This window comes from Dermochelys coriacea, chromosome 8 (assembly GCF_009764565.3).
Source record: "Dermochelys coriacea isolate rDerCor1 chromosome 8, rDerCor1.pri.v4, whole genome shotgun sequence".
NCBI classification, from domain to species: Eukaryota; Metazoa; Chordata; order Testudines; family Dermochelyidae; genus Dermochelys; species Dermochelys coriacea.
This window is the reverse complement of record NC_050075.1, coordinates 55,723,907-55,743,683: the sequence shown is the minus strand read 5'-3', so window position 1 is coordinate 55,743,683 and position 19,777 is coordinate 55,723,907. Positions and strand designations below refer to the sequence as shown.

The 19,777-nt window shown below is 40.3% G+C and overlaps 1 protein-coding gene across 3 annotated transcripts in view; it reads right to left on the bottom strand.

Moving 5' to 3' along the window:
• Positions 1-19,777, bottom strand: part of C8H1orf21 (chromosome 8 C1orf21 homolog) — a 201,588-nt gene that overhangs the window by 10,555 nt on the left and 171,256 nt on the right. For 2 of the 3 annotated variants that reach the window (XM_038414843.2, XM_043491146.1), the window contains exons 4-6: positions 10,766-10,842; positions 3,108-3,168; positions 56-527 (exon numbers count right to left, since the gene is read on the bottom strand). In XM_038414843.2, the coding sequence (XP_038270771.1) occupies positions 408-527; positions 3,108-3,168; positions 10,766-10,842 (258 nt within the window). In that variant the 3' untranslated portion in view covers positions 56-407. Of the gene's footprint in view, positions 1-55; positions 528-3,107; positions 3,169-10,765; positions 10,843-19,777 lie in introns of those variants that run through there. The other variant, XM_038414847.1, reaches the window with a different exon arrangement.

Genomic DNA, 19,777 nt, shown 5'->3' with positions numbered 1-19,777 from the left:
TAACATTTTTTTCAGTTTCTTTTAATTGCATGTTTTATTATTGTCCCATATTTTCCTTTAAAATGGACTGAAAGTGCTATATAAAAATCAATTTTTTTCATCTTATTTTCCCATCCATTTTGAATTGTTGGCAGATACTCAGAAAACTACATTTCTGACAAATATTTACTAAAAACAAAAAGTCTTTTAAAGAAGAGTAAAAATTGAGAGAGCATTTCCTCAGACCAATGAACTCCTCAAAAACACAAATATAGGGTTCCGCTGTACAGTAATCCCTGCCAGTCTTCTTGAGTTATCACTGGTTTGAAAAGAAGGAAGAGAGAATCTTCTTTCTTCAGTTTTACCAAATAAAATTGTAACTTCTGTCCTGTAAATGATTTCCTGGCCCTTGGGATAATAAATTACTATCAGGAGCACTGGAGACATCCATAAAGGTATGAGAAGATGATTCTGCCCATCAGTGAGAACAAAGAGTCAACAACCCATTTTTTAAGTTCTTTGTCTGGTGAATTGTGTCTGTTGTTCTCCTGAAACAAATCCAGCAAATGAAGAACATGAACCCACACACAGACAAATTCATTGGAATGAGTTCACTCTTTAGGGAAGATACTGTAGTAAAGGACATTTTAAAAGATGTATCTACTGTTTAACTGATAAATTTTAATATTATGAAGGATCATAAACTACAAGCAATAAGTGTTTAAATATTTATTAGGTCAACATGCTTATCAGGGCTAGAAGCAGCTGCAATGTGGATAAACAGGACAGTTTATTTTTCAATCCTTGATGGGGTATGTCACAGATTAAAATAAAACCATGCTTCTTGTTTGATTACATATTCAGGAAACAGTAGAGTACTGAGATGAGAAAGCTCTTATAATGAACCTATAAACACTTCTTTGTTCAGAGAACTCTTCTGTCAATAGTCCAGTCACAAAAATTGCACCTTTTCTGGTGTAACACTTTACCTGTCATCCTCCCAAATCAGAAGATTAAAGAGCCAGACTTCAGGCTGGACTATTGTATTTAAGGAAATAATCCTCCAACTAAATTAAAAAAAAAAGCGTGGAATTGTCACTGTGGAATCATTTGGCGTAAAAGGAGCACAGAGTGAATTCTACTCAGCTGAAAGTACCTCATGTTGCTTCTCTCAAGGCCAAATCTTTTTTTCCCCTTCCAAATTAACAATTCAGCTCTAAGAATTTAAAAAAGGCTCTTTAATACACAATAATGTCTATTTCAGGGGTCAGCAACCTTTCAGAAGTGGTGTGCCAAGTCTTCATTTACTTACTCTAATTTAAGGTTTCACATGCCAGTAATACATTTTAACATTTTTAGAAGGTCTCTTTCTATAAGTCTATAATATATAACTAAACTATTGTTGTATGTAAAGTAAATAAAGTTTTTAAAATGTTTAAGACACTTCATTTAAGTTAAAATGTAACCGGTGGCCAGGACCTGGGCAGTGTGAGTGCCATTGAAAATCAGCTCATGTGCTGCCTTTGGCACACGTGCCATAGGTTGTCTACCCCTGGTCTATTTGTTGGTGTCTCATAGAGTGAAATAGTGCAGTTCCTCTAAATTTTCCCTTTCACCAAAATAAAATGTGATTTTTCACGGAATAAAGAACACATTAGTTGCCTGAGACAAATATGTGATTTGCTTAGTTAGGCGTGTCGCCAGTTTTCAGAAGTACTGCGATCATTGGCAGAAATGGCAGAAGCTCACAATCAACCAATATGCCAGTTCTTGTAAAAAAAATTCACAGAATCTGTTTTCCATATATGAAATGTTGCAGAGCAAAAACTGGTGTCTGTAGAGCTGTATTCAATACCCTCCCATTCTCTAACACATCACCACAATTTTTAAGTATACTTAATTCTGTTTCAGATGGCTTCTGAAAGTAGAAAGATAATATTATATGATGCACATCATCCCAAATTAATCCCTAAAATGCGCATTCATGAGAGAGTATCAGCTAGTGATTATAGCAGGGGAAAGGGAGAGAGGACTTCTGGCTCCTGAACTTGTCACTGACCTGCTGAGTGTCCTAGATAAGTCATTTAGCTTCTAATGCCTCAGTTTCCCATTGGTAATAATACAGTACAGGGATGCGGTGAAGCTTTGTTAATAAAGGTGTGTAAAGTGCTCTGAGATTCTCAAATTAAAGTTGCTATAAAAATATTCTTTGAGATTTGCAAAACAGGCTAGGAGGATTAATGTGCCTAAATCTACACTGCTCTGAAAAATCTCTAGTGTTATCTCTATTCACAAAAAGAAAAGGAGTACTTGTGGCACCTTAGAGACTAACAAATTTATTTGAGCATAAGCTTTCGTGAGCTGTAGCTCACGAAAGCTTATGCTCAAATAAATTTGTTAGTCAAAGCTACAGCTCACTTCATCGGATGCATCACAAGAACTCCTTTTCTTTTTGCGAATACAGACTAAGACGGCTGCTACTCTGAAATCTATCTCTATTCAGTGCAGGTCTGTTGCAGAGATGCTTATATCTGCAGTCAGTATTAATGGCTTTTTGCAAGGCTGGTTAATTTGAAAAGGCTTGTCAATAAATAAACAGAACATCAGCATTATTTCAAGAAAGATCTGTAAATGATGACTGATAATTCTGACAGTAGGATTAAATTTCAAATCCCCCCACTGCAAAAAAAGATGAAACAAAACTTCAATACCAGAGGGTATAAAAATCATAGAAGGTTAAAAAACCTGCTTTGTGATTCTGTTTATTAATTGATCCAAGCCCTTCCTTAATGCTTAGGTTAACTTTAATTTGCCATTCATGATGGGTTTGGATACCTTTCCAAAATTAGGTTTCCTTCCCACGCTGTTCTCACTCTGTAACCTCTTGCCCTTTCTCATCTCTCCTGCACACAAAAGCATCATTGAGACAACTAACCCCTATAATGGTTTATGCCAACAAGTGGCTGCTTTAAGTCTAACCGGATGTATCGTCTAGGACTGGTAAAGCATGGAATATTAAATATACTGTGGCTGATTTCCTCCTTCCATGTGGCTAGGATACCTGTATGTCAGTCACATATTGTACTCTGTAGTTATCACACAAAAACATTTATTTATTTGATTCTTACCTTTTCAATTTTCTCATCTAGCATTCTGAAGAATTCCTGTTGGCTTTCAGAGATGTGCATGCTGAAAGACATGAGGGAAGAGTGTCTATGTAAGCACAGATATATCTATTTTCAAATTAATACAGTATTCCAAAATTATTTAGAGATCCAATCTGAGACTCAGGATTACCACTTGGAAAGAGATGCACTTTCTGCTTATCCCAAAAATGACATAACATCAAATGTCATATATAACACCTGAAACCTCCCCACTCCAAAGCTGTATATGATTCTGTCAGAAGCTGTCTAAGGGCCCAGTGGTGCAAGGTACTGAGTGAGAGTTCTTTAGACCAGCTGAAACTCCCATTAACTGATAGCAAGTTTTGCCTATATCAGGAGTGGACGATTTGGCTCAATGTATGCATGTTATTCCCATGAATGCTATTAGGAATTGTGTGCATATCAAGAGGAGACTGAACTCCTTCAGCATCTTTTCTTTTTGTTAGACAGACTGCAGGAACTTAATATTCAGCTACATACTCCAGAGGCGGAGGCTGAGCTAGCCAAGTATTGACAGACCCCTCTGTGTTGAAACTGAAGATTTCTAAGATTGCAGAGTGTACCATCACACCAATCAGAGGCCTACAACGTGAAACTAAAGCCCATTTTATAACCTAACCCTGAAAGGTCCTTTTGTAGAGCACAGTCTTACCACAGTCAAGCTCCATGTTAAATAATCAGGAATCTATTGCACAACTCTCTTTTTTTAATCCCCAGACGGGGGTTTCACTGCTCTGACACTCAGATCATTTACTTCCATTAACTCTGCAGCACCAGGAGGCTCACGTTTTAGTGAAACTGTGTTTTGCATTAGTGTGCAGCATTGGAAAATACTATTATTAGTTATCTGTAAAGTGCTGACAGCGTGCTTGTATGGAACAAGACACGAAAGACAACAGACAGGTCTTGCCCCAAGGGGAGCTTACAATGTAAAAATACAGAAAGGTCAGACACAAAAAAAGGACAGGGACATTCAGAGGATGGTGCTTAGAAGATCTTTTAAAAACAACAACAATCCATCAATTTCATGAAAAAACTCGTACAGATACAGACAAACATCATCTTCCTTTCCAAATGCAAACAGATACATATCATATCAAAAGGACTAAAGGTAAAAAATCCATTACAATCTACATATCACACAGACTACGCTGAGAGATTGTGCCACACACTCTCAAAGAAACTGCGAAACCACCTGATCAACATCCTATATAGCAAACAGGGAAAGATTAAGAATGAGCTCTCAAAACTGGATACTCTCATAAAAAAAACAACCTTCCATACAAATTTCCTCTTGGATAGTTTTTACAAAAACTAGACAAGCCATTTACAACAGAAACTTTGCTTCTCTACAAAGGAAAAAGGACACTAAACTATCTAAATTGCTACAATTCCACAAGGAGCCACGACAGTAGTTCCCTTAATCCACCCAACAATATTGTTAATCTTTCCAGCTATACTCTTAGCCTGGCAGAAGAGTCTGTCCTATCTCAGGGCCTTTCCTTTTGTCCCTCCAGGCCCACAAACATGATACAGTTCTGTGGTGACCTAGAATCCTACTTTCGACGTCTCTGACTCAAAGAATATTTCCAACACACCTCTGAACAACATACTAACTCACAGAATCCTTCCTACCACTACTACAAAAAGAAGGATTCTGCGTGGATTCCTCCTGAAGGTCAAAACAACAGACTAGACTTCTACATAGATTGCTTCCGTCAACGTGCACAGGCTGAAATTGTGGAAAAGCAGCATCACTTGCCCCATAACCTCAGCCGTGCTAAACACAATGCCATCAACAGCCTCAGGAACAACTCTGACGACATAATCAAAAAGGCTGACAAAGGAGGTGCTGTCGTCATCATGAATAAGTTGGAATATGAACAAGAGGCTGCTAGGCTGCTCTCTAACTCCACATTCTACAGGCCATTATCCTTTGATCCCACTGAGGGTTACCAAAAGAAACTGCACCATCTGCTCAAGAAACTCCCTGAAAAAGCACAGGAACAGATCTGTGCAGACACATGCCTAGAACCCCGACCAGGGGTATTCTATCTGCTTACCAAGATCCATAAACCTGGGAATCCTGGATGCCCCATCATCTCAGGCATTGGCACCCTGACAGTAGGATTGTCTGGCTATGTGGACTCTCTCCTCAGGCCCTATGCTACCAGCAGTCCCAGCTATCTTCAAGACACCACTGACTTCCTGAGAAAACTACAATCCATCGGTGATCTTCCAGAGAACACCATCCTGGCCACTATGGATGTAGAAGCCCTCTACACCAACATTCCACACAAAGATGGACTACAAGCTATCAGGAACAGTATCCCCGATAATGTCATGGCAAACCTGGTGGTTGACCTTTGTGACTTTGTCCTCATCCACAACTATTTCACTTTTGGGGACAATATATACCTTCAAGTCAGCGGCACTGCTATGGGAAACTGCATGGCCCCACAGTATGCTAACATTTTTATGGCTGACTTAGAACAACGCTTCCTTAGCTTTTGTCCCCTAACGCCCCTACTCTACTTGCGCTACATTGATGACATCTTCACCATCTGGACCCATGGAAAAGAGGAATTCTACCATGATTTCAACAATTTCCATCCCACCATCAACCTCAGCCTAGACCAATCCACACAAGCAGTCCATTTCCTGGACACTACTGTACTAATAAACGATGGTCACATAAACACAATCCTATACCAGAAACCTACTGACTGCTATACTTACCTACATGCCTCCAGCTTCCATCTAGGACACATCACATGATCTATTGTCTACAGCCAAGCTCTAAGATACAACTGCATTTGCTCCAATTCCTCAGACAGAGGCAAACATCTTCAAGATCTCAATCAAGCATTCTTAAAATTACAATACCCACCTGCTGAAGTAAAAAAACAGATTGACAGAGCCCGAAGAGTACCCAGAAGTCATCTACTACAGGACAGGCCCAACAAAGGAAATAACAGAACACCACTAGCCGTCACTTCAGCCGCCAACTAAAATCTCTCCAGTGCATCATCAAAGATTTACAACCTATCCTGAAAAATGATCTCTCACTCTCACAGATCTTGGGAGACAGACCAGTCCTCACTTACAGATAGCCCCCCAACCTGAAGCAAATACTCTCCAGCAACCACACAACAAAAACACTAGCCCAGGAACCTATCCTTGCAACAAAGCCCGATGCCAACTCTGTCCACATATTTATTCAAGTGACACCATCATAGGACCTAATCACATTAGCTATGCCATCAGGGGCTCGTTCACCTGCACATCTACCAATGTGATGTATGCCATCATGTGCCAGCAATACCCCTCTGCCATGTACATTGGCCAAACTGGACAGTCTCTATGCAAAAGAATAAATGGACGCAAATCTGACATCAGGAATCATAACATTCAAAAACCAGTAGGAGAACACTTCAACCTCTTTGGCCAGTCAGTAAAAGATTTAAGGGTGGCAATTTTGCAAAAGAAAAGCTTCAAAAACAGACACCAACAAGAAACTGCTAAGCTTGAATTAATATGCAAACTAGATACCATTAACTTGGGTTTCAATAGAGACTGGGAGTGGCTGGGTCATTACACATATTGAATCTATTTCCCTAAAGTTAAGTATCCTCACACCTTCTTGTCAACTGTCTAAATGGCAGGTTTCAGAGTAGAAGCAGTGTTAGTCTGTATCTGCAAAAAGAACAGGAGTACTTGTGGCACCTTAGAGACTAACAAATTTATTAGAGCATAAGCTTTCGTGGGCTACAGCCCACTTCATCGGAAGAATAGATGGGCCATCTTGATTATCACTACAAAAGTTTTTTTTCTCCTGCTGATAATAGCTCATCTTAACTAATTAGCCTCTCACAGTTTGTATGGCAACTTCCAACTTATCTGTATGTATATATATTTCCTCTTGGAGTGGGCTGTAGCCCATGAAAGCTTATGCTGTAATAAATTTGTTAGTCTCTAAGGTGCCACAAGTACTCCTGTTCTTTTAACAACAAAGTATTGGGTGATGAGAGCATTTTTAGTGATGTGGGTAAGCCTATTTGTGGAGCTCACAGGAAAGTGAGTTTTCATGTGGGATTTGAATGAAAAGGGGGTCTGGTGGGGTGTCTGGCACATTAGCATAGGGCAGGAATGCCAGGCATTGAACAAAGCGTAAAGGAAGAGTGAGAAATGGAAAAGCGGTGCAGATCTTAACGATGGTATCAGACAGTTAAAGAGAAACTGGAGTTTGATAATGCCACTATTTAACTAATATGAAAAGCTGATTCGGCTTGTTAAATTCAACTCCCAGATTGTCCCGAGGTTTGACTTTTTCAGTATGATCCTTTGATCTGTAACAAGTTAATATCCCACTCAAATCCCAATGACATGGTCTAACAAAGCCATGCATGTATGCTGTATCTGCTATCAGGATGAGCATATAACGTGCTCTGCTCATGCTGGGACCTTGAATGAAAAATACGTTTGAAAGGGAAGTTCTTAGAGGGAAATCTGGAAGTTAAATTACAATCTAAGTCAATTTATTAATCAAGAAAGAATTTTAAAGAGTGGATTTAAAAAAGTGAATAATATCAAAGTTTTAAAACCAAAAGAAAACAGTTTGTTCATGTCATTATTTCAAATCTGCTTTCTATAAAACTATTAGGCTTACTACTTTGTCAACCAGTTTTCAGTAAGGGCATATATAGGTCACAAACTAATTTCTCTATTTGAGATACAGCACACACAGTGTGTTGGTGTGGACAGAAACATAACTCTGATACATCATTTATAAGACAACGTAGCAATTTAGCTCCAGCAGTTAACCCAATTGACATGCAAAGTATGACAGAGACAACCAGAATGAGCAAACACCCACGACAGCCTAGTTATACTACATTTTCTTAGGAGGAAAGAGCATTTGAAATTCACATCTGCCTCCACAACTCTCAGAGTGCGGCTTCCAACACAATAATAAGAGACTTTCAGGGCCTACCAAAGATGTAATTTTCAGGACGACTATTTAATTAGAGGAAAAAAATTATCTACTGCTATGTGGGTAAAAAGATCATTCAAAATAGTTTATTAGAATACTTCTATCATTAAAAGTTTGTATGAACTGTCATTGTAATAAACCATTATCTTCAGAAGTGAATAACTTGGCAGTAAAATTGCCCTTGTGTTGGAGATGCAATACAGAAAATGCTAACTTAATAGATACTCTCTGGAATGGTGTAAAATTACAATAATACTGGGAATATATATAGCAAAGAGTGAATGAACTACTGGAAGAGAATGAAAACTACCCAAGGATCTAAGATGATACTCTTGGGTATACCTCTTCAAGAAAATCCTTTTGACAAACAGAAATGTCTGGATAATCTTTTTTCTTGTGATATTTTGTGTGTTAGACAGCTCTGAAACTATCTTGATGTGTATGCATTTTATAAATTCCATTGTGTGCCACCAGTTAGGAATAAGTTGATAGAGGGAGAAATAATGTTTTACAAAAATCTGGATTCCATGGCTAGATACAATAGTACAAAATAGATTATTTCTTTCATTATACTTCCTAAGGTCCCCATCCTGAGATTTATGCACATGAGTAGTTCCAGTTACTTAATGGGATTAATCACACATGTAGAAGATAAATGTCTGAGCAAGTCTTCCCAAGATCTGGGTCTTAATTTGTAAAATCCAAGTTCTGCTAGATGTAGCAGGAATCTCCATGATTGTACTTGTACACTTAATTCAACAAATAATTTTAAAAAATCTTCAATTTATGTTTCAATTTGGTCCAAGTTGGGCTTTTTTTTAAAAACAAACATTTTACAAAAAGTATTTAACTATTTTTGAATATTCAAGTGGAACAGCCCTCTCCATCCAATAAACACCAGATTGTAATCAAAAGTTTGATATTTTAAGGTTTTATTTCTGCTTCTAAACCTCTAAATTTAAAAAAAATAAAACAAAAAACTGATATTTAACAAGTGATTAGCTAATACGTTGGTACCCAGACCTGAAAAGATGTCTGTGTAAATGTATACATAAATTCAGTGGAAATAATTCTGTAAGTAAAGCCTGTCAGTGGGTAAGTGCTGGCAGGATCCGGTCATGTTGGATAAATAGTGCAGGTTTTACAGAACAGCCTAATGTTATAAGAGATAACAGTATATTTATTTTTGTAGAAAGACAACAGAACTTGTTTATTATTTTATCTAGGTACACTTCTTTTGGTAAAGACTGGTTTCTGTAGGAACTTTTTAAACTCCTGCTTGAAAACAAAAAAGGATCAACGAAATTATACAGAAAATAAATCTGTAATCTCTTCCTGCCTCAGATGCAGCTGAACAGATGGCTGACTAAAGTAATTTTTTTCCTTTAACCCCATCTGATAGTCACCCAGCCAGCAGTGGCAGCCAGAGAGGAAGAGCTAGATTGTGCTCCTGTACCCAAGCGTGTCTTTACATCCACGAACCTGCTTTGAATGAAATAAAATACTACAGTACTGCCTTGTTGAAGGGTACAAATTGTCCCTCTCACCCAAATGAATTTCTTTGCATTTATATCTGTTTTCTAGACTAAAAAAACAAACTGTACTATATTTCAAGGACTCTCTTGAAAGTTATATGATGTGACAATTTGCACAATGTACTTTGCATGCAGCAAGTTTAAGTTTATACTGTGCCTTTAGGGCTCTTAGCTCTAGTAAAGAACAGTGTCTCCTTTATTGCTTAGAATGCAACAACACTGCTTTATCATTTCACTGTGAAGTACCAAATCTATGCTACCATGAAAGCTCTTATTTTCAATTCAGTTGGTGATTAAAATGTAATAGTGATTGAGATATGAAACAAGTAATTAATACTGGCACTAGTACTGTCACAAGAGGTAAATATGGCATGGCAGTGCTGTGTTTAATGCTGACTGATTTCAAAAGGAAATAGCATGAGAACTTTAATCTAAGGGTTGTATAAACTGATGGCCACATAGCACACTGTCAGCATATAACAAACACCATCATCATTTTAAATGGAAGTAGTTTAGTCTAATTCCAAAATTTTTTATGCTGTTTATCTACCAAAGCTGAAACACTGGACAGAATCTTTGTAAATAATATCTGGTTAGGATGTGTGTATTTATTTATGTGTATAAACAAATGTATCATATGAGAAATATAATGTAATGAGGTACCCTGCTAAGGTATGGCAAGGTAAATCTATTCAACAAGAAAAAAAAAGTTTTGCAACTTTGAAAATCAAGCCAAGAATAAGGTATTGCAAGGGTGGCTAAAGATCAGCCTCTGATTCATCTCATATCTATGGAATTGTACAGCATGTCTCAAAGGTACTTCTATCATTAATACAGCCATGCATGGAAACTAAACATCCTGGCACGCAATGCCCCAGCTTGATCTGAGCAGTTCTCAATAGGCTGCCCATCTGTAACAAAAATGTGAGGATGGCTGCATTCTTCTCTGTTTTACTTAAGCTAGGTGTGACCCTTCGGTTGTTAGGGAGCTCCCAATGCAGCCTTTACTTGGGCAAAGTTTGGGTATTTGGGGGGTATTGTTTTAATTCAATAAGCATTCATTTCTATTAAAATTATGGAGTGCAACTTACTTTGCTCTGGGTTGATGTACTAATCCTGGGACCTCTTTGTTAGATTTAAGTCTTACATTTGAATTGGCACTTTTTTCCTGAAACACACAAACACACATATATAATCAGCATTTATTAAACATGCTTTCTCTATATTTGTCATCAGAATGTTACTCTCCAGTACAGAGAAACCAGCTTCTGCAAACGGATTTGTAAAAGTACAGGTATTATAAATAAAGCATTAACCATGAGGAAACCAAATAAAATCTTTAAGGAAATCTAGAACAGTTCTGTAATAGTACAGCTAGCAACCTATAGATACTCTTGTTAAAAATGACAAACAGGGACCTGATGGCTCAGAGGATTTATAATAGGAAACAGAACCTTGGGCCTCCAGGTCACTGGTTCAAATCTAACACAGGCTGGTAGTGATCAAAGTTGTTACTATCAGATGACTGTCTAGTGGCCTGTGCAAAATCTGAGTCTAGTTACTCATAGACAGGTGATTACATGACAAGTAGCACTAATTGGCACCTTTAATGATGTGATGAGGCAAAATACTGAATGGTCACAGAGACTGAACTAACCTTTTACCTATAAAGTTAGCTCTCTCAAAACAGGGCTGGAGTTGAAGACTTTCGTCTCCCAGGCTGTCAATTCAGCACCTTGTTGAAAGTGCTAAGATCACACTAAGGGTACGTCTACAGTATGAAATTATTTTGAAATTATTCTAATCGCATTTCCGGAAGCTATTTTATACATTTGGTCCACTAAAATGCATGAATTTGGCAGAGTGCATCCACAGTACCAAGGCTAGCATTGAATGTCGGAGCGGAGCACTCTGGGTAACTATCCCACAGTTCCCGCAACCCACTGGAATTCTGGGTTAAGCTCCCAGTGCATGATGGGGCAAAAACTTTCTCGCGGGTGTTTCTGGGTGTGTGTCATCAGTCGCTCCTCCCTTCGTGAAAGCTACGGCAGACAATCGTTTCGCGCCTTTTTGTCATGCAGACACCATTCTGCTTTCAGCAGATGGTGCACCGCTGCTCTCCTGCTACTATGAATCCACCTCTCATTTCCTCTCATCTTCCTTTGTAATCTCCTACTATCTACTCTCTCTCTTCCTCATCGAACGCTTCCGCTGCCAACTCTGCTCGGCCATCGTGAACCGAGCAGCACAGCTTCCGCCGCCAACTCTGCTCTTCCGCAATTGTTGCGCTTCCGAGCTTCTCCATGTTGTCTGTCCTGGGCTCCCACCTCCATGAAAGCTACAGAAGACAACCATTTACTGCCTTTTTTTGGCTACCGTGAACTGAACAGCACCTCTTCCGCTGCCACTCTGCTCTCCTACGTTTCGCGCCCTTTTCCCAGGATTACCCGTGCAGGCACCATAGCCACGGAGCCCGATCAGATCTCCGCTGCAGTTTTGACCACTGTAAATACCTCACGCATTATCCAGCAGTATGTGCAGTACCTGCAAAACAGGGCAAGGAAGCGATGACAGCGCGATTACGATAGTGATGAGGTCATGGACACAGACGTTCCTAGAAGCACTGCATGTGGCGATTGGAAGATTGTGGTGGTGTTGGGCCAGGTTCATGCCGTGGAACGCCGATTCTGGGCCCGGCAAACAAGCACAGACTGGTGGGACCGCATACTGTTGGGATGATTCCCAGTGGCTGCAAAACTTTCATATGTGTAGGGTCACTTTAATGGAACTTTGTGACTTGCTGTCCCCTGCCCTGAAGCGCAAAGACATCAAAATGAGAGCAGCCCTCACAGTTGAGAAGCGAGTGGCCATAGCCCTGTGGAAGCTTGCAACACCAGACAGCTACCTGTCAGTCGGGAATCAGTTTGGAGTAGGCAAATCTACTGTGGGGGTTGCTGTGCTGCAAGTAGCCAACACAATCATTGACCAGCTGCTATCAAGGGTAGTGACTTTGGGAAACATGCAGACCATTGTGGATGGGTTTAATGCGCTGGGGTTCCCTAACTGCGGCAGGGCGATAGACAGAACGCATATCCCTATCTTGGCCCCGGAATATCGGGGCGGCCAGTACATAAACTGCAAGGGGTATTTTTCAATGGTGCTGCAAGCACTGGTGGATCACAAGGGAGGGTTTCACTGACATCAACCTGGGATGGCCGGGAAAGGTGCATGACGCTTGCATCTTCAGGAACCCTGGTTTGTCTGAACAGCTGCAGAAAGGAACTTACTTCCCAGACCAGAAAATTACTGTTGGGGATGTTGGAATGCCTATAGTTATACTCGGGGACCCAGCCTACCCTTAATGCCATGGCTCATGAAGCCGTACGCAGGCACCCTGGACAGTTGTAAGGAGCAGTTCAACTATAGTCTGAGCAAGTGTAGAATGGTGGTAGAATGTGCGTTTGGACATTTGAAAGCGCGCTGGCGCAGTTTACTGACTCACTTAGATCTCAGCACAACCAATATTCCAATTGTAATTGCTACTTGTTGTGTGCTCCACAATATCTGTAAGAGTAAGGAGAAGACATTTATGGCGGGTTGGGAGGTTAAGACAACTCGCCTCGCATCCAGTTTCGCACAGCCAGACAACAGGGCTATTAGAAGAGTGCAGCACATCAGAGAAGCTTTGAAAGTCAGTTTCATGACTGGCCAGGGTACGGTGTGACAGTTGTGTTTGTTTTTCTTAAAGTTACCCGCCCCTCTATATATATGAAAGGAAATAAAGTCACAATTGTTTAAAAAACATTCTTTATTATTTGTTGCACAAAACATTGAGAGAAATCATAAGATAGATGGGAGATGGGGGTTTATTGGGTTAGGGGGGTGGAAGAGGAGGGAAGGACAAGTCCAGAAACCAAATCAAAATTTAGGATATGCCAGCTTTCTGCTGCTTGTGCAATCCTCTGGGGTTGACTGTGTGGGTCCCCATAGCCTCTCCCCCCCGTTTTCTTGGGCGTTTGGGTGAGGAGGCTATGGAACTTGGGGAAGAGGGAGGGCAGTTATACAGGGACTGCAGCGGCAGTCTGTGGTCTTGCTACCTTTCCCACATTAGATCCACCATACAGCAGAGCATGTCAGTTTGCTCCCCCATGAGCTTGACCATAGCATCCTGCCTGCTCTCATCGCACACATCCCTCCCCTCTTTGTATTCATGTAACGCTTTAAGCGATTTCGCAATTGTTTGCCTCCAGGCATTCAACTGGGCCCTATTAGTGCGGAAGAACTGCATTAGCTCGGCAAACATGTTGTCCCGAGTTTATTTTCTCTGGCTTCTAATCTGGACCAGCCTCTGGGACAGAGTAGATAGGATCCGCGTTGAAACATTTGCACCTGCTGCAGGAGGAGAAAAAGGGAGGGCAGTATTTTAAAAGATACATTTTAGAGAACAAAGGGGACACTCTTTCTCAGTGAAACAGGCAATTCATAGTACATGGCACATGTTCTTTCTGTACAAGGTCTCATTTTGTCTCTTATATTGAAGTGCCTGCCACTTTGGTGTGAATAAACCATCACATGCAGCCAGGCAACAGAATTAAGCTTGCAGGCAGCCATGGTAAGCCCTAGGGGCACGTGGGGTTCCGCTTCTTCCGCATTCATTTCAATGCTTTCAAACTGCCTGGACCCCTTTCCCATAGCAAGCAATGCCTGGTGGGTTTGCCATATAAAAGGAGGGCCTGTGGGCTCTCTGGGATAATCGCTTCACACAACACCCTCCCCCGCCCACACACCGTGTGGCTCCGATGAGGCTCTGAGCAGGGATGAGCCCTTTAAACTAAATGCGAACAGCCCAGCGCAGCTGGATTTCCCCCCACCCCCCACTACGTGGCTCCAATCAAGCTCTCACTCACCAGAAGTGCCTTCTCCAGGATCATGGTCCAGGAGCATGCCTTGGGAGTTGAGGGAGGCTATTGGGTCCAGCGTTAAGAATAGTTCCTGGCTAGGGGGGAAAACAGATTCCCCACTTGCTGCCTGTGCACTGTCCTCCTCCTCCTCCAAAAACTCATCCTCCTCGCTCTGTGCTACTCCCCCCTTGCAGGTGTCCATGGACAGTCGTGGGGTAGTGCTGGCGTCACCCCACATAATTGCATGCAGCTCACGGTAGAAGCGGCATGTATGGGGCTGTGACCCAGAGCACCCATTCGCCTCCCTGGCTTTTTGGTACACTTGCCTGAACTCCTTGATTTTTATACAACACTGCTCCGTGTCCCTGGAATAGCCTCTTTCTGTCATGGCCCTGGAGACTTTAGCGTATGTATTTGCATTTCTTTTTTTGGAACATAGTTCTGCCATAAGATTTGTCTCCCCAACATGCAATGAGATTCAGTACCTCCCGTTCGGACCATGCTGGAGCTCATCTGCGAATCCAGGACTGCGTGGTCTCTTGTGATGGTGGACTCTGCATGGTCGCCTGTGCTGATGGTGACCAAACAGGAAATTCAAAAGTTCCTGGGACTTTTACTGCCTACCTGGCTAGTGCATCGGAGTTCAGAGTGTTGACCAGAGCGGTCACAAGGGAGCATTCTGGGAAAGCTCCCAGAGGCCAATGTCATTGAATTGCGTCCACAGTACCTGTAACCCTGAACTGTGATCTCGATTTTAGCGCTACTGCACTTGCCAAGGTGGAATACAGAAATTGGATTAAAGAGCCTTTTAAATTGAAAAAACTGGTTTGCTCGTGTGGACGGAATCAGTTTTATTTCGAAGTAACTCGGCTAATTCTGAAATAACCGGGTACTGTAGACCAGGCCTCACACACTAAATTGCCAAGTTCTCTCTTTCTCATGCACATACACACTTTAGTTCTATTGTAGTTCAAAACATGGATGGGTGGATAAGTAAAGCAGCAGCAGCAAATTATTGGGGCATGGTAACTGAAAGAAGCATCTTTGAAGAAACTTCTTTACGTAGAACTGTTAGAGCTTTAAATTAAAGTCAAGTCAATATTAGGAGTAAACTGTAGGCATGCATTTGTTGGAGTGCAGCTGATTAGAGGCAGCAACATGGAGAACAAAAAATTCAGATGTGGTTATTAAATTAATAAAGGAGCAGTTATGGGAGATTTTATCTATTCAGCCATAAAATAAGACAGAAAGGGACAAAAGAATAAACCAAGCAATATGCTTATGGGCAGGTACACAACTGTGTCCTGTACAAAGAATAATTAAATAAAAAAAAGGCAAAAAAGAGAAAATCCTTGGCTTAGCTTTGAGCCAGCATTTCAAGGTAACGCCTTGTTTCAGTACAAAAATTTGCTATGAATCAAAACTTGGCGTACAAGGTATCACTTACTGTGACAAAATTTGGAAAAGAATAAGGTCATTTTTTACTTAAATATTATTAAAGTGATTTGCATTAGAGAAATCTGACAGTACAGATGGTGTAGAACAGGCAAATGTTAGTCTATCAACTGAATAAATCAATCTAATTTCCTTGGCACTTTGCTGCTATGACCATTTTTGAAAAGATAAACTAAAAAAATTAATTTAAAAAATCTGAATGGATCAATCACTTTAAATTATTTTTAAAAATAGGCTGGTGAGTTACTTGATTTTAAAAGTAGGTCATTATACAGTTAATTCTTGAATGAATAATTCCACAAGGAATGGAAGCATCAACTTCTTATGCATGCTGGACACTTTTTCTGGTGCAAATTACTGTAACCTCTCTGAAAGGACTGCAAACTAAGTGGTGTCTAACTTGAAAATGAGTTATTTTGAGTTGAAAATTCAGGAAAAAACAAGCCTAAACTTGGGCCTTCACTCATATCTTTACACCTTACCAGTCATCATCTTACCATTATTCAATGGTACAATGCTGAAGCATCAGGATAAAGACTGCATCCCACCTTCTGAATTAATTTGCTTTCATAGCATTTTTAAATCTTGCTTCAACTGTTATTTGTAGATGACGTTTTTTGCATGTGTGCATGTAGGATAAGCCAATAAAATTGTCAAGTGAAAGAGAAGAGGAGTAGATCTCAAGGCTAATCAGAGTGAAAGAGAGATGCTAGGCTGGAAACATAACAGAAACAGAGGTACAAGATCAACTTCCAGTCTCATATATATGGCATGTCTTGCTGTTGTATCCCAAAATATCTGCTGCTCTGCTAGCCAGTATGTGATAATGGATATTGGAGACATACAGTGATGTGTATCACATATATGGAATTAGAATACAGCCCAAAGTATGCAAGTTCGGTGGCTATAGGTGCACTCCATCTAGTAATGAAAATAGAAGTTGAATTCTGTGATCCCCACTTTCTCACTCATACGCCACATCTCATTTAATACCACTTCTTGCACTCCTCCCAAAGATACACACCATGTCTCTGTCAATTCCTATCACCAGTGCAAAGTAAAACGAGAGCGAGCTGTGATTTGCACCTTACTCTGGTTTCAAGCTGAGTTAAACTACATCAGTGTAAATCACAACTTTCCTTGTCTACCTTTGAGGTTTGCACTAGTTTAGCTACATGGGTGGCTGGAATCAGGACAATCCCCACTACTGACAAGGCCTTAGTTGGCTTCCGAGGAGAAACTTTTGTCAATCAAAAGCAATTAAAAGATCAGAGAAAAAAATAATTTGCATTTATATAGAGACTTCTGTCCATAGATCTCCACACAGCATACAAAAAATTAATTAACATAGTCCCCAATGCCCTGGAGATATTTTTATACCCATACTACAGATGACAAAACAGGTGCAGAAAGATTACTAAGGTCACTTTGGAAAAATTCTTGGTAGAGTTGGGAACAGATTCCCACATCTCGACTCCCAGTCCTGTGCTTTTGTGACAATTTCTATTACCCTACAAAATGGGCATCAATAATTAATACATTTCAATTATTTTATCTAATCAGAGTATGTTTCTTCTCCCCTCCATTCTCCATCTGTTGCTCAGCTGGAGTAATGGGCAGAATAAAAGGAATTAAAATTAAAAAAAAAACCAGAAAAACAAACAAAAACTGAGCCAAACTCATTCTTGTAAGGTTCTGTCTTAAGCTGGCTCATCACTATGTTTATAGCTATTATTTACCAGCAATATTTTGTAAGATAGGACAAATATTTGCTCTGATAAAAACAGCTTTTCAGAAATAGTTCTCCAAAGCATAAACAAAATATATCAAATATTTCCCATAATTTGGAAGACAAATTAATTCAGTAGTAATTAATTGTCTGAATTCTTATAACAAATAAAACCAACCAACCAAAACTTAAAAATGATTTGGAACTATCGAGATATGTATATGGTGAGCCTATGTAAATATGCAGTTCTATTTATGTTACTCTTCTCCACCCCCATAAACACATACTTATTGTGTGCCAAGTTAATTCAGGCGCCCATCCTGATAATATTAATATGCAATACAGATATATAACAAATATGCATTTGCTTTAATATAATCTGACATCAACAGGACTACTCACAAGCATGAATTAAAGCAATTGAGTGAGGCCTTGTCTACCTACAAACTTGTTATTATTTAAGTGTTGCTTATTTCAGTTTAACTTAAACCTGTTCACACTCAACAAACTAAACTGAAATAAGCTACTTTTAAACTGAAATAAGAATGGGTTTCCATTGGTTCAGCTATATTGGTTTAAAAACTGATTTAAGTTAAACCGGTACAATTTTCCTGTGCGGAGCAGGCCTAATCAAATTAAATTAAACCAAAATGAGTCTGGATTAAACCAAAATAAGAGTTTCCACACAGCCTCTTGCAATTGTTTAACTGAATCAGTTTAAAAATCAAACCTTAAGTTAAACCATTGCAACTCCGCATATAGGCAAGCCCTAAACCTTTGCAGAACTGGAGCCCCATATTGTAAACTCTTTAGGGTAGGGACTGTGTATTGTTTTTACATGTTTGTACAGGACCTAGCACAATGGGTCCATCCTCATCCAGGCCTCTGGGCATTACCACAAAATGAAAAACAGCAACAGCAGAAGAAAGAATAACAGTACTCAACAGCATGTAAGCATGTCAAGCCTGAGAAATCTCACAGAGAAACTAGCAAAAGGCCAACTACAAGCTCTGCTAACTAAAGCCAACATTCTAGAACCAGCACAATCTGGATTAGGCCAGGACACAGAACTGAATCTGCTTCAGTGGCACTGACGGATGATCTCCTGGCAACAGGTAGAGAACAGAGATCCATTCTAATCCTCCTGGACCACTCCGCAGTGTTCAACACAGTTGATCATGAGATACTGCAACCTTACCTGTGAGAGGTGGCAGGAGTCTAGGGTAATGCATTAACATGGTTTGAGTCCTTCCTAGAGAATCTCACCCAAAGAGTAGTGAGGGGAAACTGCACATCCACCACTAGAGCCCGCACTTGTGGGGTTTTGCAAGAGTCAATTCTCTCTTCAGTCTTATTCAATACCTACATATAAGCATTAGGTGAAATGGTCAGAGGACATGGACTCAAGTGCCAGCAATATGTGGATAATACTCAGCTCTACCTATCCTTCACCTCATATGACCACACCACTACCACCAAGATGCCCCAGTGCTTGGATGAGATCAGCTCATGGATGAAGAACAGACGGCTGAAGCTGAACCCAACCAAAACAGAGATGATGTTGGTGGGCAGAGAAAATTATTTTGAGGAGTTTGCAGCCACAGTGCAGTCTCATTTTAATGAAGGTTCACATCCACAATTGGTCAATTCAGTGCGTAGTTTAGGAGTACTCTTAGATTCTTCACTGATGCTGAGCTTCCATGTTGCAGCAGCAGCAAGTAATGCTTTCTACCATCTCCGATTGGATAGGAGACTCCATCCCACCATGGGAGATGAAGACCTTTCCTCAGTTATTCATGCCTATCTCACATCTTGGCTGGATTACAGCAATGCAATATACCTGGGCACTCAGGAAACTCCATTAGTACAGAACACTGCAGCACGTCTCCTCAGCAACATGGCCTACCATGAGCATATCACTCCTGTCCTCTGCTCTCTACACTGGCTTCTTATAGAATTTTGAATCAAGTCTAAGGTCTCAGACCCTATCTTCAAAATGCTCTGGGCCCTGGCCCCAA